This window comes from Martes martes (assembly GCF_963455335.1).
Source record: "Martes martes genome assembly, chromosome: 16".
NCBI lineage: Eukaryota > Metazoa > Chordata > Mammalia > Carnivora > Mustelidae > Martes > Martes martes.
Window position 1 is genome coordinate 62,133,850 of NC_137904.1, and position 14,892 is coordinate 62,148,741.

The 14,892-nt window shown below is 65.6% G+C and overlaps 1 protein-coding gene across 2 annotated transcripts; it reads left to right on the forward strand.

The window, feature by feature from the left end:
• The first annotated feature begins 2,273 nt into the window (after positions 1-2,273).
• On the forward strand, positions 2,274-14,029 carry ENGASE (endo-beta-N-acetylglucosaminidase). Of its 2 annotated transcripts, none has more exons than XM_080826461.1 (14): positions 2,274-2,381; positions 3,624-3,688; positions 3,847-4,048; positions 4,958-5,106; positions 5,585-5,742; positions 6,642-6,790; positions 7,131-7,296; positions 8,207-8,310; positions 8,664-8,772; positions 8,932-9,122; positions 9,471-9,619; positions 10,105-10,213; positions 10,541-10,655; positions 10,799-14,029. In XM_080826461.1, the coding sequence occupies exons 1-14, from the start codon at positions 2,278-2,280 to the stop codon at positions 11,240-11,242; spliced, it is 2,214 nt and encodes a 737-aa protein (XP_080682587.1). In that variant the 5' UTR covers positions 2,274-2,277; the 3' UTR covers positions 11,243-14,029. The 2 variants fall into 2 exon arrangements, with proteins under 2 accessions (XP_080682587.1, XP_080682588.1); XM_080826462.1 differs by having other exon boundaries at positions 10,108-10,213.
• The last annotated feature ends 863 nt before the right edge of the window (positions 14,030-14,892 follow it).

The following is a 14,892-nucleotide window of genomic DNA, read 5'->3' on the forward strand; positions in this document are numbered from 1 at the left end:
GGGCCCAGCCAGATCTCAGAGGGGGCTGGAGCTCCAGCAGGGACCAATGTGACCTCAAGGTAGCCATGCGGACCTCCAGGCTTGTCCTGATCCCCAGGGAGACCAGGAGCCACAAGGGTCTGCCGGGAAGGCAGCAAGCTGGAGCCAACACGGAGGCCACAGGACCTGCTCTTCCCTGTCCCCCCAGATCAGAGGCCAGTGCTGTGCAGATTAACAGAAAAGAGAGACCAGAGAATATATTTTCCCCCAGAAACGGAGCATTACCTAAGGGCTGTTTAGGACATCTCTAAGAACTATGTTCTGACGGTTAGGAGGAAAAGTTGATTTATTTAGTAATTGCGAAGCTGCAGATAAGTGCTTTCGAAGAGCTGGTTAAGGACAGCCCAGATCAAGACTTCCCATTCCCTGTGCTCACCTGATCACAGCCGGAGTGAGCTTTGTGGCCCTGCTCCCCCTTCTCCTGGCCGACTTTCCAGGGCTTTGCAATCTCTGTTCTCTCTGCGGACCACCATCTCCTGCTCCACAGTGGCTTGCCCTCCCTGCAGCGCGGCAGCCTTCGTCACCCCCCCACGCTTGGGGCTTACGGAAGCTGGGGCTTTATGGAAGCTTGGGGCCTTCTAAAGTTCAAAGTCTGCAAGCATCGTAAAGAGGCCCACTCAACTTGGGTTGGGCGGCACTTGCCGCCCAGCGCTGGACACTCCCAGCTGCACTAAGGGGTTTTGGTGGCAGAGTGAGGAGAGCCTCAGGCTAGCCCAAGATTGGTGCGTGGGCCCCAGTCCCATATCTGGCCTCCTGGGACTTCCTGCTTCTGAAGAGAAAGGTCATCCACCTCCATTCTGACCTCGGTCTGTACTTTCTGATTAAATTCTTCCTTGTGGCTTATCTCCTAACTCAGGCAAAAGACCCTGCGGGCATAACATCCCGTGGTAGGAAATGAAACTACCCCCTTAAGCTATAAGGACTGTCCTGAGCCAGCAAGACCCCGCGTGATCAACCCCAAGACGACGGTCAGTCTGGCCTTCCCTGCGCACCTGCGCGCACCCACCCACGCTCGTCCCACACTGTCCTCATTTACACCTAGGCGTTTTCAGCACTTTGGAGACAGTCTTTGAGACGCTGTCTTCAGCGGACCTCTCAGAAGTAGATTCCCTTCTCGTTTCCCCACCACTCCCCATCACTGCCTCTGGATTTTGTCAGCGGGCAGCGGCTGAGCCGGTCCGTTTGGGACGCCCGGAGCCAGGGGCTCCTGCACCACCGGGCCCCGCTGCGCCGCTCCTCCCTGCGCAGGCCTCCTTCCTCTGCATTTACCCAGGATGCTGGGGACGGCCGTCGGGGAGACACCTTCGGAGCACAGATTTGGGGTGTAGAAAAAACCCGTGCCTCAGGGGGACACGACGCAGTGTCTACCGTCCGTCCTTGCTGCTGCGAGCGGCTCCGGCCCCCGTCTCTTTTAGGGGGTGCAGGTGGTCTCTGCAGGGGTTCAGGGATCTCCCAACCCCCACCCCGCAGGAAAGCCAGTTGTGCCTCCGCGTGGGTGCGCCCTGCAACGCTCCTCATCTGGACACGGGCCTCCTCTCGGTCTTCCTTAACTGGTCGCAACCTCCGTCCGAGCGCTCCGCTAACTACAGCAGCGCGCGGCCTTTGTCTCTTGTCCGTGTTCACACCCGAACGAGACTCCGGACTTCATCTCCCCCTGAAGATCGCCTTTGAACCGGGTCGGTCGAACCGAACCGAACCGCCGCAGCTCACCGACTTCGCGACTTTCCGGACACTGCGCCTCGGCACAGAGGGCAGGTGGGCACCGCGCTCCGGAAGCCAGAGCGCCGGCGCAACCGCGGCCCCGCCCCGAGCCCCGCCCCGAGCCCCGCCGGCCCGCCCCGAGCCCCGCCCCGAGCCCCGCCGGCCCGCCCCGAGCCCCGCCCCGAGCCCCACCGGCCCCGCCCCGAGCCCCGCCGGCCCGCCCCGAGCCCCGCCCCGAGCCCCGCCGGCCCCGCCCCGAGCCCCGCCGGCCCGCCCCGAGCCCCGCCCCGAGCCCCGCCCAGCCTCCGTCTCGGCCCCGCCCCCAGGCCCCCCTCCGTCTACAAAGTCCCCGTCACCCCCGGCGGCGCCCAGAGTGCGCGCAGGGAGTCCGCGGGGCCGACCGGGGCGGGGCAGCAGCACCGCGCGGTCCCTCCATTGGGCGGGGGCTGGCTCCGGTCTGCGATTGGCCGGAGGCCGGAGGCGGGGACGGGCTCCGGCCTGCGATTGGCCGGCGGCGGCGGAGGGAGCGGCGCCGTGATGGAGGCGGCTGGGCCGGTGACCCGGGCGGCGGCGCGCAAGAGGGCGCCCACGATCCCGGAGGAGCCGGAGCGGCGGCCGGGGCAGCGGCGACCGCGGAGGAGGTGGGCGGGGACCGGCGGCGGCCGCAGTCGTGGGCGGGGGGCCTCGGGGTCCTCGCGCGTGCGGCGGGTGGGGCTGCCCTCGGTCGCCGGCCGCGGGGCTCGGCGCGGCGGGGCGGGCGGGTGGCACTGGCGCCCTCGCTGGCCCGGAAGGGGGTCGCGCCCGGAGCGGGGCAGCCGAGCCGGCCTGTAGGAGCACGTGGCGGACGGGGGAAGGGTGTGCGAGTGGAAGGAACGGAGCGGGCGCGGGCTCAGAGGCACGGAAGGGGCGGCGAGTCCGTCGCAGCCCGCGCTTGGCTCCCGGGGGGGGGCACTGGCTCACCGGGGGGTCACCCGCACCGGACGGCCTGCTTGGAAACAGCGTCCCCAGTGTTGTTTAACCGCCCCCCCATCGCCCAGGGAGACCAGGGCTGTCTCCGACTGGCCAGGGGTGGCCGCGGAGTGGCTGCGGCCGCAGGGGTGAGAATGCTGGGCGGGCTCGCAGGCGCCCCGATGGGCGCTGGGCCAGGGGGGCGGAAGGACAGCAGGGTGTGGGACGGAGTCTTAAAGGAAGTGTTTTCCACCGCTCTTGTGCTCTCGTGAGGCCTGAATGTCCCTGACCCTGCACCCACCCAGCTAGTTGCAGGGTCCCCCACAAAAGTCACAAGAAGTGACGCGGGTGTGGGGAGATTTAGAGAATGTCCACGCTGAAGCCGGTGGCCAACAGACGGCCGCTGGAGTGTCTTCTCACGTCCGCATGATGATAGTTACTTTTAAAAGAAAGCTAGTTTGGATTTACCAGGACAGCTGGGGACTTAGCGTGGGTTCCACGGGACACACCCACGGAAACACGGGCTGGAGAGAGAGCGTGGCCCTGGCCCTGCTCCCTCGGGCCCTGGAGCTCTCTAGTTCTGTGAGTTTTCTGGCCCCTCGGCCAGGGCAGACCCTGTGGACAGTGTGAAGTCTGACTCTGGTCTCTGCAGGGGCCTGGGAGTTTTTTTGTAGGAGGAGCCGCCAGTGTCCGGTGTCCGGGCAGAGGGCCGGGCAGGGCGCCAACACGGGCGGCTGCAGGAAGATCGGCGCCCACTGGCCCCTTTGGTTCAATGTGTATTTCCATAATTTGCGTTCAGAATATAAGTCCGAGAATAGTACTCCCTCCCCGGGGCCAGCCTGCGTGCGCCCGGTGCATGTGCTTGTCAGCATTCTTTTTCTTCGTGCTTTTACTTAAAAAAAATTTTTTTTCGTTTTAACTTCCTCATTGCTTAGAATTGAGGAGCAAGAAGAAGCCATCTTTCGTGAAGTGGTCAGTTTTACCCCGGAGCCTTTGCCAGGTGAGATGGACGGAGGCTCGGAACGCTGTCTCTGTGTTCACTCTTGGGGCTTTGGGGCAGGCCCCCCCGGTCTAGTTTTTTCTCTCTGGGTCATTGTCAGAGCATCTAGGGATCCCATAGTTTCTAATCAATTCCTCATTTTCCCCTCCTCTGACCAGCTAGATATTATGACAAGGACACCACCAAACCTGTCAGTTTTTACTTCTCTTCACTGGAGGAGCTCTTGGCGTGGACGCCTGGCATGGAGGACAGCTTCAACGTGGCCTTGGAGCCCTCCGAGTGCCGGCAGCCCCCGCTGAGCAGCCAGAGGCCCCGGACCCTGCTGTGCCATGACATGATGGGCGGGTATCTCGATGACAAGTGAGGCTTTGCGAGGGCATCGCCCGATGTTAATTCTGTTGCCTGGGACGGGGCTGGAGGGGAAGGAGGCAGGGAGAGGGACAGCTGTGTGACAGAGAGCACTGGGGGAGGGGGAGTCTCTGGACCAGACTGCCCTGACTGGGCCAGGCGCCCAGGTCTCCGGTGTCCTCTCTAAAGGACCGGGTCACGTGAAAGCTGGGGCTTCTGGCAGGCCTGACACCATTCGCTTCCGGGGACTGCGTGCCCTTAAAATCTGGCGTGCGGGGCGGGTCCGGCAGCTGGCACCCTTTCCACACTCCTGGGCCAGAGCCGTGGTCCTCCCTGGACCCGTTCAGCTCTGACTGTCCTTGGCCCATCAGTTCCGGGTGCCCAGCTGTGACCCTCCCGTGTCCCTCCCAGCCAGGGGACACTTCCTCCAGAGTTGCTGCGCGGTCCACTTAGAGGTCTTAGACGCCTGTAAAACAGTCCTGGAGGGGATGATAGATGGGAAGGCCTAGTCCGAACTGGCCACCAAGGGACGGGCGGAGGCAGGAGGCGACATCTTGGGTGCAGCTCCCGGTGACCAGCCCAGCATTGGGTGTAGGGAGACTGTTCTGCAGAAACGGTGCAGGGGTCGTGCCTGGAGCTTTTGCCTGAGCCTCGCCGCTTGGCCTTCCTCCTGCCCCGTCTTTGTCGAGGCTGACAACACTCAGCCGTCGGGTCCAGCAGTGACCACCAGCCCGGCCTGGGGAAGATGTTTCCCTTAAGACTTCCTGATCTCATGGTCGAGGTGCAGTCCCGTTTCTCGCTCTACCTGGGTCTACGCCGCGCCTGGTGCGAAGCTAGCATCCCGGTGGCTGGCTGGGACCAAAGAGGAGCTTTCTCGGGGTGCCCGTGTCCTGGGTCCCAACTGCTCCGTGTCTCGCACAGGTTCATCCAGGGCTCGGCGGCGCGTAGCCCCTACTGTTTCTACCACTGGCAGTGCATCGACATCTTCGTGTACTTCAGCCACCACACCGTGACCATCCCCCCCGTGGGCTGGACCAACGCTGCCCATCGACATGGGGTCTGCGTGCTGGGTAAGACCCCCGGGGCTCGCCTCCCACTCACTCGTCAGTGCACCTGCCGGGTGACCAGCAACGAGTAGGCTTCTGGGGGCGAAGCAGTCCTCCCCTGGGGCTGCCTTGATCGGTTACGACAGGCAAGGGCCAGCTTCCGGAAGGGACTAGGCCACTGGGTCGCTGTCCTAACCAAGACAGTGCAGCCGTAGACAACAGGCAAACAGATGGGCTGTGTTTAAAGCCGGGGGGGACGTGGCCCGCAGGCCACAGGTGGTCGGTCCGTGGGCGCAGCTCTCTTCTCCCGCACCCGCGTCATCGGTTGGCCTCTTCATCGACCGCCGGGTCGGCCCGCGGGGCGTGTGACTCCGCAGGTATCTGGGACGGCCGGGCGTGGGAGTGTGTAATGAGCTTGCAGGCTGGGCTGCTGTGCTCCTGCAAGAGCCACGCCTTCCTAACTGCTGGGTTCACCTGCCCTCGTTTCTCTCTGCCCTGGTAGGGACCTTCATCACCGAGTGGAAAGACGGTGCGCAGCTCTGTGAAGCCTTCCTGGCCGGGGACGAGCGCTCGTACCGAGCCGTGGCTGATCAGCTGGTCCTCATCGCCCAGTTCTTCCGTTTCGATGGCTGGCTGGTCAACATCGAGAACTCTCTGAGTGTGAGCACAGCCCTCTCCTGGCACTTGCCCAGCCCAGGCCCTGTGCGCTGTCCATCCGTCGCTTTCCTCGGCGTCACTGTGGCCGGTTAAGTGATACCTGTGTCCCTTTGCTGAAAGACAGAACCTTCTCCGGCACCGTGTCCAGAATCTCTGGTTGGCTAAGCTTTGCCCTGCTGCCCCTTCAAGGCTCCCTTTCCTCCTCCTCCATCCACTGTGCTGGGGCCACGCCTGCGGCTGTCCTTGGCGCCGCCCTCCCCTTTCCTGGCGTTTTATCTTTTCTTTGTTGCTGTGCCCGTGTCCTTCCTGCTTCAGAAAGGAAGGACAGCTGGGGCTCCTGCGGGGGCTCAGTCGGCTGCACGTCTGACTCTTGATTTGGGCTCAGGTCACCGTCTCAGGGTCATGGGATTGAGCCTCATGTCGGGCTCTGTGCTCAACAGGGACAGTGCTTGGGATTCTCTAGAATCAATAAAATCCTTTTTTTTTTAGATTCTATTTATTGATTTGACAGACAGAGATCGTAAGTAGGCAGAGAGGCAGGCAGAGAGAGGGGGAAGCAGGCTCCCGCTGAGCAGCGAGCCCGATGCGGGGCTTGATCCCAGGACCCCGGGATCATGACCTGAGCCGAAGGCAGAGGCTTAACCCTCTGAACCACCCAGGCGCCCCTAGAATCAATAAAATCTTTTAAAAAGAGAAAAAAAGAAAGGCAGGAGTGTGGGAAACATCGGGCTGGACCCTCCCCTCCGTGGCTGTGGGGTCAGGGGGCTCCAGGGACCCGGGGCTTCTTTGCAGTCTGTGTTTGCTCCTGGGGTTAAGCAGCCTCGTGTCTGTGCTGCGCGGGGCACTTCTGACCACGGCCGCGGCCGGGCCTCACCGCGGGTCTGCTCTGCCTCCCTCTGCAGCCGGCCGCGGTGGGCAACGTGCCCCACTTCCTGCACTACCTGAGCGCCCAGCTCCATCAGCGGGTGCCCGGGGGCTTGGTGCTGTGGTACGACAGCGTGGTGAGCAGCGGGCAACTTAAGTGGCAGGACGAACTCAACCAGCACAACCGGTGAGGGAGGCCCTCCGGGCCGAGCGGGCTGGGGGCGGGGGTGCCATCTGCCTGCCAGGGCCTGGGGCACACGGCTGCCTGGGTCGGAGAGGCCGGGAGCAGAGTCGGAGACACCGGCCCCCAGCGGGAAGGACCTGTGCCGCCGGCCGAGGGCCATGCGCTCCCGGCGGGGCCCCCCGCTGTCCGGAGCAGGCCGTGTCCTGGGCCTGGAGGCAGCCCAGTCTGGGGGTTCGGTTGGAGGCGAGCCTCGGAAGGGCAAGGAGGAGGACCCCCAGGGTGGGCGGCCCCCGGGCCTCCCTGGGTCCCGGCCTCACAGCCCCGCCTCGCCGCCGCCTTGCAGGGTCTTCTTCGACGCCTGCGACGGCTTCTTCACCAACTACAACTGGCGGGAGGAGCACCTGGAGCGGATGCGGGGGCCGGCGGGGGGGCGCCGCGCCGATGTGTATGTGGGCGTGGACGTGTTCGCGCGGAGCAACGTCGTGGGAGGCCAGTTCGACACGCACAAGGTGAGTGGTGGCCCTGGGGGCTGGGGAGGTGGGCGCGATGGCCTGCGTGCCCTCTGTGGCCCGTGTGCCTTCTGCGGCCTGGTTTTCCCGGGGACCTTCCGTTCCCGTCTGTGCTCAAGGGAAAGGCAGGCCGTGTTCTTCCCCGAGCAGGGAAGCCGGGGCCCAGGACACCTGGCTGATGCCCCAAGGCCAGGCTGTGCCCAGGAGCCCTAACTTCCAGCCCCTTCCTGCCATCAGGCGCTGCTTTTTATGTGGGTGTAGAGGGACAGAAGCAGCTGGGCGGACCCCCTCGCTCTAGCGAGCCGTTCCTTCTTCCTGGACTGTGGGCGCTGACGGGCGCCCAGCTGGGGGCTTACAGCATCGGGTGGGCTTGGGGGGCACTGGCAGCGTGCCACAGGCAGCTCGGGGACCAGGGCCCGGTAAAAAAGCCAGTTTGGGGAATTTGGTGGTTTAATAACTAGTGAGATTTTTTTCTGGCAAGGCGAGTCCCGTCGGCAGTGAGGAGAGACAAGAGGGGGTTGCCGGGGCTGGGGCCCTGTGCGGGATGGACAGGGAGTCGGCTCGTCTTCCGGGCCGGCTGTCCTGCCCCTTCCCCGGTGCCACGGGGATGCTCCTGCTCATTAATTAAGCTCTAAGTGAATAAATTAATCCAATAACTGAAGATTCTCTCCCCCTGCTCTGAGTCTGGTAGCACGATAAGAGGTAGAGCGAGGGAGAGGCACGTGCAGGCTGTGGGCGGCCCCGCCCCCAGCGCAGACCCCGCCCCGCTCACCGCCTTTCTTCCCCCCCCCCCCCCCCCCCCCCCCCCCCCCCGCGGGCTGACGAGCCGCTGGGGTTGGAGCCCCCTCGGGGCTGGGCGGGGGGCCTGGCCAGCGAGGCCGTGCTCTCCCCTGACTGCTGTCTTCCCCAGTCGCTGGAGCTGATCCGGAAGCACGGCTTCTCGGCGGCTCTCTTCGCCCCTGGCTGGGTGTACGAGTGTTTGGAGAAGAAGGATTTCTTCCAGAACCAGGACAAGTGAGTCCTGCCCGTCCCAGGCAGGGGCTTGGTGTCGGCCAGATGGGGGCTCTAGCGTTTTCTCTGGTTTCCCGAGACGGCTCAGGCCTTGCTCCGCAGGGACCTTTCCTGCACATATCGCGCGGGGCTGAGGGGCCCAGTTCGAGAGAAGCCGGCCGTCTCGGCCGCGTCCAGGCCGGAGGGTCCTGGCAACCCAAGTGGGAAGGATGAGGGTTGGGGACCCCGGGGGGCCACCCCCCGCAGACCTGCATCCCCCACACTTCCAGTGGTGGGGGGTGCTCCCTCTAGGAGGGATGCAGGAGCCCTGAGTTGCCGAGAGTGAGTTCGGGGTCCCCCTGCACCTTTCCCCGCAGGTTCTGGGCTTTGCTGGAGCGCCACGTGCCCACACACGGCATCTGTTCTTTGCCCTTCGTCACCTCTTTCTGCCTGGGCATGGGGACACGGCGCGTGCGCTACGGACAGGTGCGTGGGCTTCCGGGTGGGCTCTTCGGGTTCAGCTTTGGTCTCACCTGGGACACGTGGGGGGCTCCGGGCGTGGGAGAGATGGTGGCCACGCTGCTCCCCCGCAACCCTCGGGCCCCGTCGGCCCCCGCCCCTCCCTCACCCGGCCTTGTCCTCCAGGAGGAGGCGGTGGGGCCCTGGTACCACCCAAGCGCCCAGGAGATCCAGCCCCTGTTTGCGGAGCGCAGGCTGGAAGGGGACGGACGGGGCTGGGTGAAGACGAGCTGCTGCCTGGCGGACGCCTGGAACGGGGGCAGCTCCCTGCTCATCCGTGGGGTGATTCCGCCCGAGGTCGGACCCGTGGCCGTGAGGTAGGTGAGTGAGCGGGGGAGCGACCTGTGACATCGTCTGCGTCCCCCTTGCCCCTGTCCCTTACTGTCCTGGGCGGGTGGGCTGCGGCGGCCGGAAGGAGGCCAGAAGACAGAACCGAGGGGGTTCTCGTGGTAGAAAGCACGTAACGTACCATTTACCGTCTTAGGCATTTCCGAACGTGTGGTACGGTAGCACCACCTGTTTGCACGTCATTGTGCCGTCCGTCTCCAGAATGTTCTCGCCCGTCCCCGCAGAACAGCTCCCGCCCCCCCAGCTACCACACCCTGCTGTTTCCGTGGGTCCGACGCCTTGAGCCGTCGCGTGAGCTCACCCCGGCCCTCGGGCAGGCTTTTCTCTCTGCAGGTGCCCGCGCCTCCCAAAATGTTCCTGTCCTTGGTGTATAAGCTAGAAGGGCCCTCGGCCGTCGAGGTGGCACTGGAGCTCACCACGGGGGACGCAGGCAGCTGCCACGTGGGTGGCCTCTGGACGCTGAATGGTGAGAGGCGTAGGGCTGCAGCGTCCCAGGGCCCCTCTGTTTCAGGGGACGCCTTGGGGAAGCGTCTAGAGAGCGCACCAGGGTGTCGGGGAGTGGGGGGTGGGCAGAGGACAGGTGATGTCCTCCGTGCTGCTGTGGGCCAGGCCTGGACAGGGAGACACGGGTCAGCTGCAGCCTCCGGCCCGTAGCCCCCACTGGGCAGCACCGTGTGCTGTGCAGGCCTGGGTCCCTGTTCCACAGAGACTTGGGAAACGGGTCTCCTGCCCGCCGTGGCATTGAGACCCCGGGGAGGGGGTTGGGGAGGCTCTCTGCCCTGTTCTCCCCCCCAGGGCCTCCGCCTGTTTGGGAGGGCTGTGAGCCCCTGGCGCCAGTAGGGGGTCTCTTGGCCTCCGGGCCTCCCCCTGCCCCCACTCCGTTCAGTGGACACCTCTCTGTGGTTTCCTTTGGCGTCTTCTCATTCTCAAGTCCTGGGTCTCCTCCCCCAGCAGAAACCAGCTCAAGGCACAGCCCCCGGCCCCTCCGGGTGCCCCCCACCAAGCTGGCCAGATGGGTGGGCCGCTGCGGCCAACAGCTCCGTGGGGGCTGGGTCCAGCGGTGAGTCCTTTCTCTGCCTGTTGGGTCTCCAGCCAGGGAGGGCTGCCTGCTGGGGGCGGGGGGCTTGAGGGAGGGGCCCTGGGTTGAGAAGCCCCAGAACTGGAGGGATTGGAGGGGCCCTGGCCGACGCCCCAGGTTTCGGGGACATGAGCCCGGGAGGCTGCTGAGAGCGGTCATGGCCATGCCTTCCGTCTGGGGTTCCCGCCGGCCGCAGGGCCCACGTTGGGATGGCCCTCCGTTCCTGCCACGGCTCGGGGCCTCTGAGCGGCCGGCCCCGAGGCGCTGGGGGAGGCAGGCGCCTTGTGACTGGCCCGTTGCCTCCCCCAGCTGCTACGAGGTGAACCTGCGGGGCTGCCTCCTGGGAGACCTGCTCGTTAGCTTCGCGCGGCCTGCGGGGAGCCGGGAGGAGGCGAGCTTCGTCTGCAGGCTCGGGGAGATCCAGGTGAGCCGTGGGGCACGGCGCGTGGGTGGAGGGGCTTCTGGTCGCGCGGGAGGCCGAGGGCCAGTGGGGCGGAGTCCCCGAGGAGCGGGAGTGTGGGGCGGGCACCCCGCGCCGCCGGTGGCGAGCCCTCTCTCTCCCACCAGGTGGTGGATGCCGACAGCCTGCTCCGCCCGCTGCCCCGGGTGCAGGCCGTCACTGTGTCCCGCGTGCGCTGGCAGCGGGCCACGTCCGAGGAGGAGGAGGAGGAGGAGGAGGAGGAGGGGGGCGCCCCTGCCCGGCTGCGGCTCAGCTGCACTCTGCACTGGTCCTACCTGCTCTCTCCCATTCGATGCTTCCGGATCCACTGCCTCCCAGGGAGCGGCGGGGGATCTCCGCGTGGGGGGCCGCCGGGGCCCGACAAGCCCACGCTCTTGGGCCTGGCCTTCGTCAACCAGTACCGGGTAGTGGAGCTGCCGGTGGCGGCCGCGGGGCCCGGCAGGGATGGCCGTGTGCAGTTCCTGGTGGAGCCTGTCCCCAAGGAGGGGTTCCTGGTGCCACAGGCCGAGTGGGGCAGGGCGGCCCTGCTCTACTCCCTGCCCCAGCAGTAGGCCAGCGCCAAAGCTGGCGTCTCCCCACCTCCGGGCTTGGGGCCCCACACGGTGTGTGGGAGCCCACAGGTGCCAGGTGGCCGTGGCTGGGGCTGTTCGGTGGTGGACGCCGGTGACAGGAAACCCAAGCCCGTGATTTCCCGAGGTTAATGAACTCCGTTATGTCTAACCTCTGTCTGGAGTACAGATTCTCAGGTACAAGGGATGGGGTTTGGGAAAGCTAGTCCCACCAGCTCCCCGAAGGGTGTTGCCTAACTCGACAGGCGGACGCGGGACAGGAAGCCTCCCAGCAGGCCCTGGAAGTGATTCCCAAGGTGAGGGCTGGGGGCCGAGTGTGGCAGGGAGCTGGGACGTGGTGCCCTGGGGGCTGACCTGCTTCCCCTTAGGACTAGGGAGCCCAGGGCCCGGCCAGCACCAGGCTGCACACCCCACCCTGGGCCAGGTGGGCCGTCCTCGTCCCGGCCTTCTGGGTTGTGGCTGGCCCCGTGTGCCGTCCCGTGAGCCGGAGCTGTTTGCAGAGCCTTCCCATTGGCCCCGCGCCCTGCTGTGTCTCCTCTGGGCCGAGGGTACTGGCGAAGCTTGCGCAGAGCCAGACTGTGGGCCTTGGCTCTGTGTCTGCAGTGAGCGAGGCTGTCCAGGCTCGGGGAGTGGGAGGCCGGCCAGGGCGCAGGGAGGCCCTCGGCTGCAGCCTAGCCCAGCCTTGCAGGGGGAGCTCTGGCCGTCTGCTCCTTCCTATCCTCCCTCCTCAGCCTCTCCCAGGGGCGGGGCGGGGTGGGGTGGGGGTGGGGCGCAGAGGCCCCTGTGAGCACAGGTGCCTTGAGAACCCTCTCCACTGGGCCCCCTTCCTGTCTTGCCTCCTCCTCTGCCTTCTAGCACCTTCCTTCCCTCTGCCTGGGCTGAGGCCAGCCAGAGGCTCTGCGTAGGGAGGAGAGGATGGGGTGAGTGAGCCAGAGACGGCTCCCCCCGACCACACTGCTCCCCTGGTGACCCCTGGGCCACGGTGCTGGCCTCCAGGGGGTGGGCACCCTCCACCCCGTAGCCTGGGGTTATCTGCTGCGTCGCCCAGCTCCTGTCCTCGGCCTGAGCAGCGTCCCTTGTTCTGGGGGTCTTCCCCGTGTCACAGGGCCGCCGATGGGGCTGTGCCCATTTCTCTGCCCTCCACCTGTGCTATGCGGCATGAAGCGGTGCCAAGGGCCGTGACCCTCCCAGCTCGGGGTCCCGCCTCTTGGCTGTCCTTGGGTGCAAGCCCCAGTCCTCAGCCTCGCTTCTACATTGTAGGGAGGGGAGCGGCCACCAGGCGGCAGCGCAGCCACACCGCTCCTGGTTGTCCAGAATTCAGGAATCTGAGCCTGGTCCAGTGGCCCGGGTGAACCTGGCCCTTAGGACGGCAGAGGGTTTGTCCCTCCAGGGCTGCCTCCATTCCCCCCGCCCCCGGCCCGAGTGCCTCTTTCCCAGGGGGACAGAGGGACATTTTACTCTCCATGTCCCACATGTGGCCCAGCCAGCTTGGTCCCCTGTGGGGAAGGGGTTTGCCCAGCGGACGGGGAGGACAGCTCACGCAGGACAGGAGGACGCCTCCACTGACCAGCTCGGAGCGCAGGTCACCCAGCACCTGCCTGTCCCCGTGAACCTGGACGGGGCGGTGGCAGGGGAACCAGACTCGCTGCCGCTTGGAGCTGCTCCCGTGACCGTGTTCTTGGTGTGGACCACTGGTTTGCTTTGAGCCTCCCGTTTTGTACCAGGGGATCTGGCCCTGCTCCCTGTGTCTCCAGAGGCGGGAGTGGGGCGAGGCAGGGTGCCCGGAGGTAGGCAGCAACTCTCCATTGTCGCAGCCTGTTGGCTTGAAGCGTCTGTGCCCCTGGCCAGGTTGCGCAGAGGAGGGGGAATTGATGGTGCAATTATTTTCTCAAAGTCTGGCGAGCAGGCGGTGAGAGGTGAGGGGTTAGAGCGCGGTGCGCGGTGGGGCCAGAGAGCTCCCCGAGAGCGCTGTCCCCATCCCACGGAGGGTAGGGGCTCGTGGGCAGGAAAACGAGTACGTTGGCATTTAAGCTTGCGCACGTCTGGCGGGTGTCGTCACTCTGAAATAAATGATCCGAAGTGAAACGTGAGAAATTCGTGGGTGAGCTGCGTTGTGGACTGGCCGCCTTGGTTTTGGGACGTGGGCCTGGCCCAGCTGCCCCCAGCCCGGGGCTTTGATCCTCTGCTTTCCTTCCCAGTTCCGTTTCGTCTTTTGGGGGGCTGGCAAGGGTGGCAGCTGCCCTTCACCGAGCTTCCCAGGGATGGGGACCCACGCCTGTGGGCCTCCCTTGAAGCAGCCCCCCGACTCCCGCAAGGAACCACCACCCGACCCACGTCACGGGCAGTGGCCGCAGTGTGGCTGGGATCTGAGGGCCCTCCGCTCTGGGACGCCCCCGGCCCCGTCCCCTCTCCTGTCCGCACGGGGCAGGCCACAGCTGCTGAGCAGCACGACGACTGGAGGCCCGGCCGGGCGCGTCCGTGTGCAGTAGCTGCTGCTCAGCTGGGAGGGACCCAGGGTGGCTCCCACGGCGCACGGCAGGGCGAGGCAGCTGGGAGGACGCGCGTGGGCCCCGCCTCCAGCTTGTTCTGGGTCAGGGTGGGGAAAGGGGCCGGAGGACTGGGGCTCTGGAGTCTCTTGCCCAGAAGGGTCTGCCCGGCAGAAGGCGGGCCAGACCTGGGACAGGCTGCGGATCCTGGGCCTGTCCTGGCGGGTGCCCCCGTGCTCCACCCCGGGGCCCTGGGGGCGGCCAAATAAAAAAGAGTTGTCCTGGTTTGAAGAAAGAAATCTTTATTAATAATCTTAATAATACTGTTGATTTGAATGGTCACACCTTGGAAGCATACAGAATGGTAAGAAAGGAAGCCTGGGGCCTGGCTGCAGTCCTAGGGGCCGGGGGGCGGGGCGGGGCGGGGGCGGGGCTGGGGGCGGAGCAGCAAGGGGCTCTGGATGGGAGGGGCCGGGCGGGCGGGGCTCTGTACAACAGGAATAGAAAAGGGGCTCATTTCAGGAGCTTCAGGAGCTGATGCTGAATATATAAAGTGAGGTGTGGTTTTTTTTTTAAGTTTCATGAGACAGTGGAGCCGTGTTGGGAGCCTAGGTCGTATTTTTTGCTGCGTCCCCTACTCCAGCTCTCCCTGCCTGGCCGGGGGCTCCTCCCTGCTGCCTACCTCTGCTCTCCCGCCACCGGGGACCCACACCTGGGTCCCGGGCGGTGCTCCAGGCCTTTCCCCATCTCTCTCCCCCTGCTCGGGCCTGGCCATCCAGCCCCGTGGCGCTGTGACTCCCAGGCACTGGCCTCCCCACCCTGGCCCTCTGCTCCCCTGCAGGACAGTGGGGGGAGGGGTTGGCCCCACAGGCGGCAGGCGGTCGGCTTTCCCTTCCACTGACCAGGCCCAAGCCTGTCCCCAGCAAAGGGACAGGAAACAGGCTAGCTGGGGCCCGTCCGAGCTCGCCCTAGGCCCCGAGGCCTCCGCCCTGATGCTCACTCTTAGGTTTGAGGTGTGATCCTGGCTGGGCGGCCCACAGTTCTGGAACCACGTTAGCCCTCGGTGTTGGGGGTTGGACCCCGGGGCTGCCCGTTGGACTCTGCTGGCCCGCGAGCCCCCTCACCAGGTTTGCAGAACACGGTGCT

Excerpts from the sequence above, each read along its gene's own strand:
- ENGASE (XM_080826461.1), top strand. The coding sequence starts at position 2,278 with ATGGAGGCGGCTGGGCCGGTGACCCGGGCGGCGGCGCGCAAGAGGGCG. Across the intron at positions 2,382-3,623 it reads CAGCGGCGACCGCGGAGGAG|AATTGAGGAGCAAGAAGAAG; the intron begins GTGGGCGGGGAC and ends CTCATTGCTTAG. Across the intron at positions 5,107-5,584 it reads ACATGGGGTCTGCGTGCTGG|GGACCTTCATCACCGAGTGG; the intron begins GTAAGACCCCCG and ends CTGCCCTGGTAG.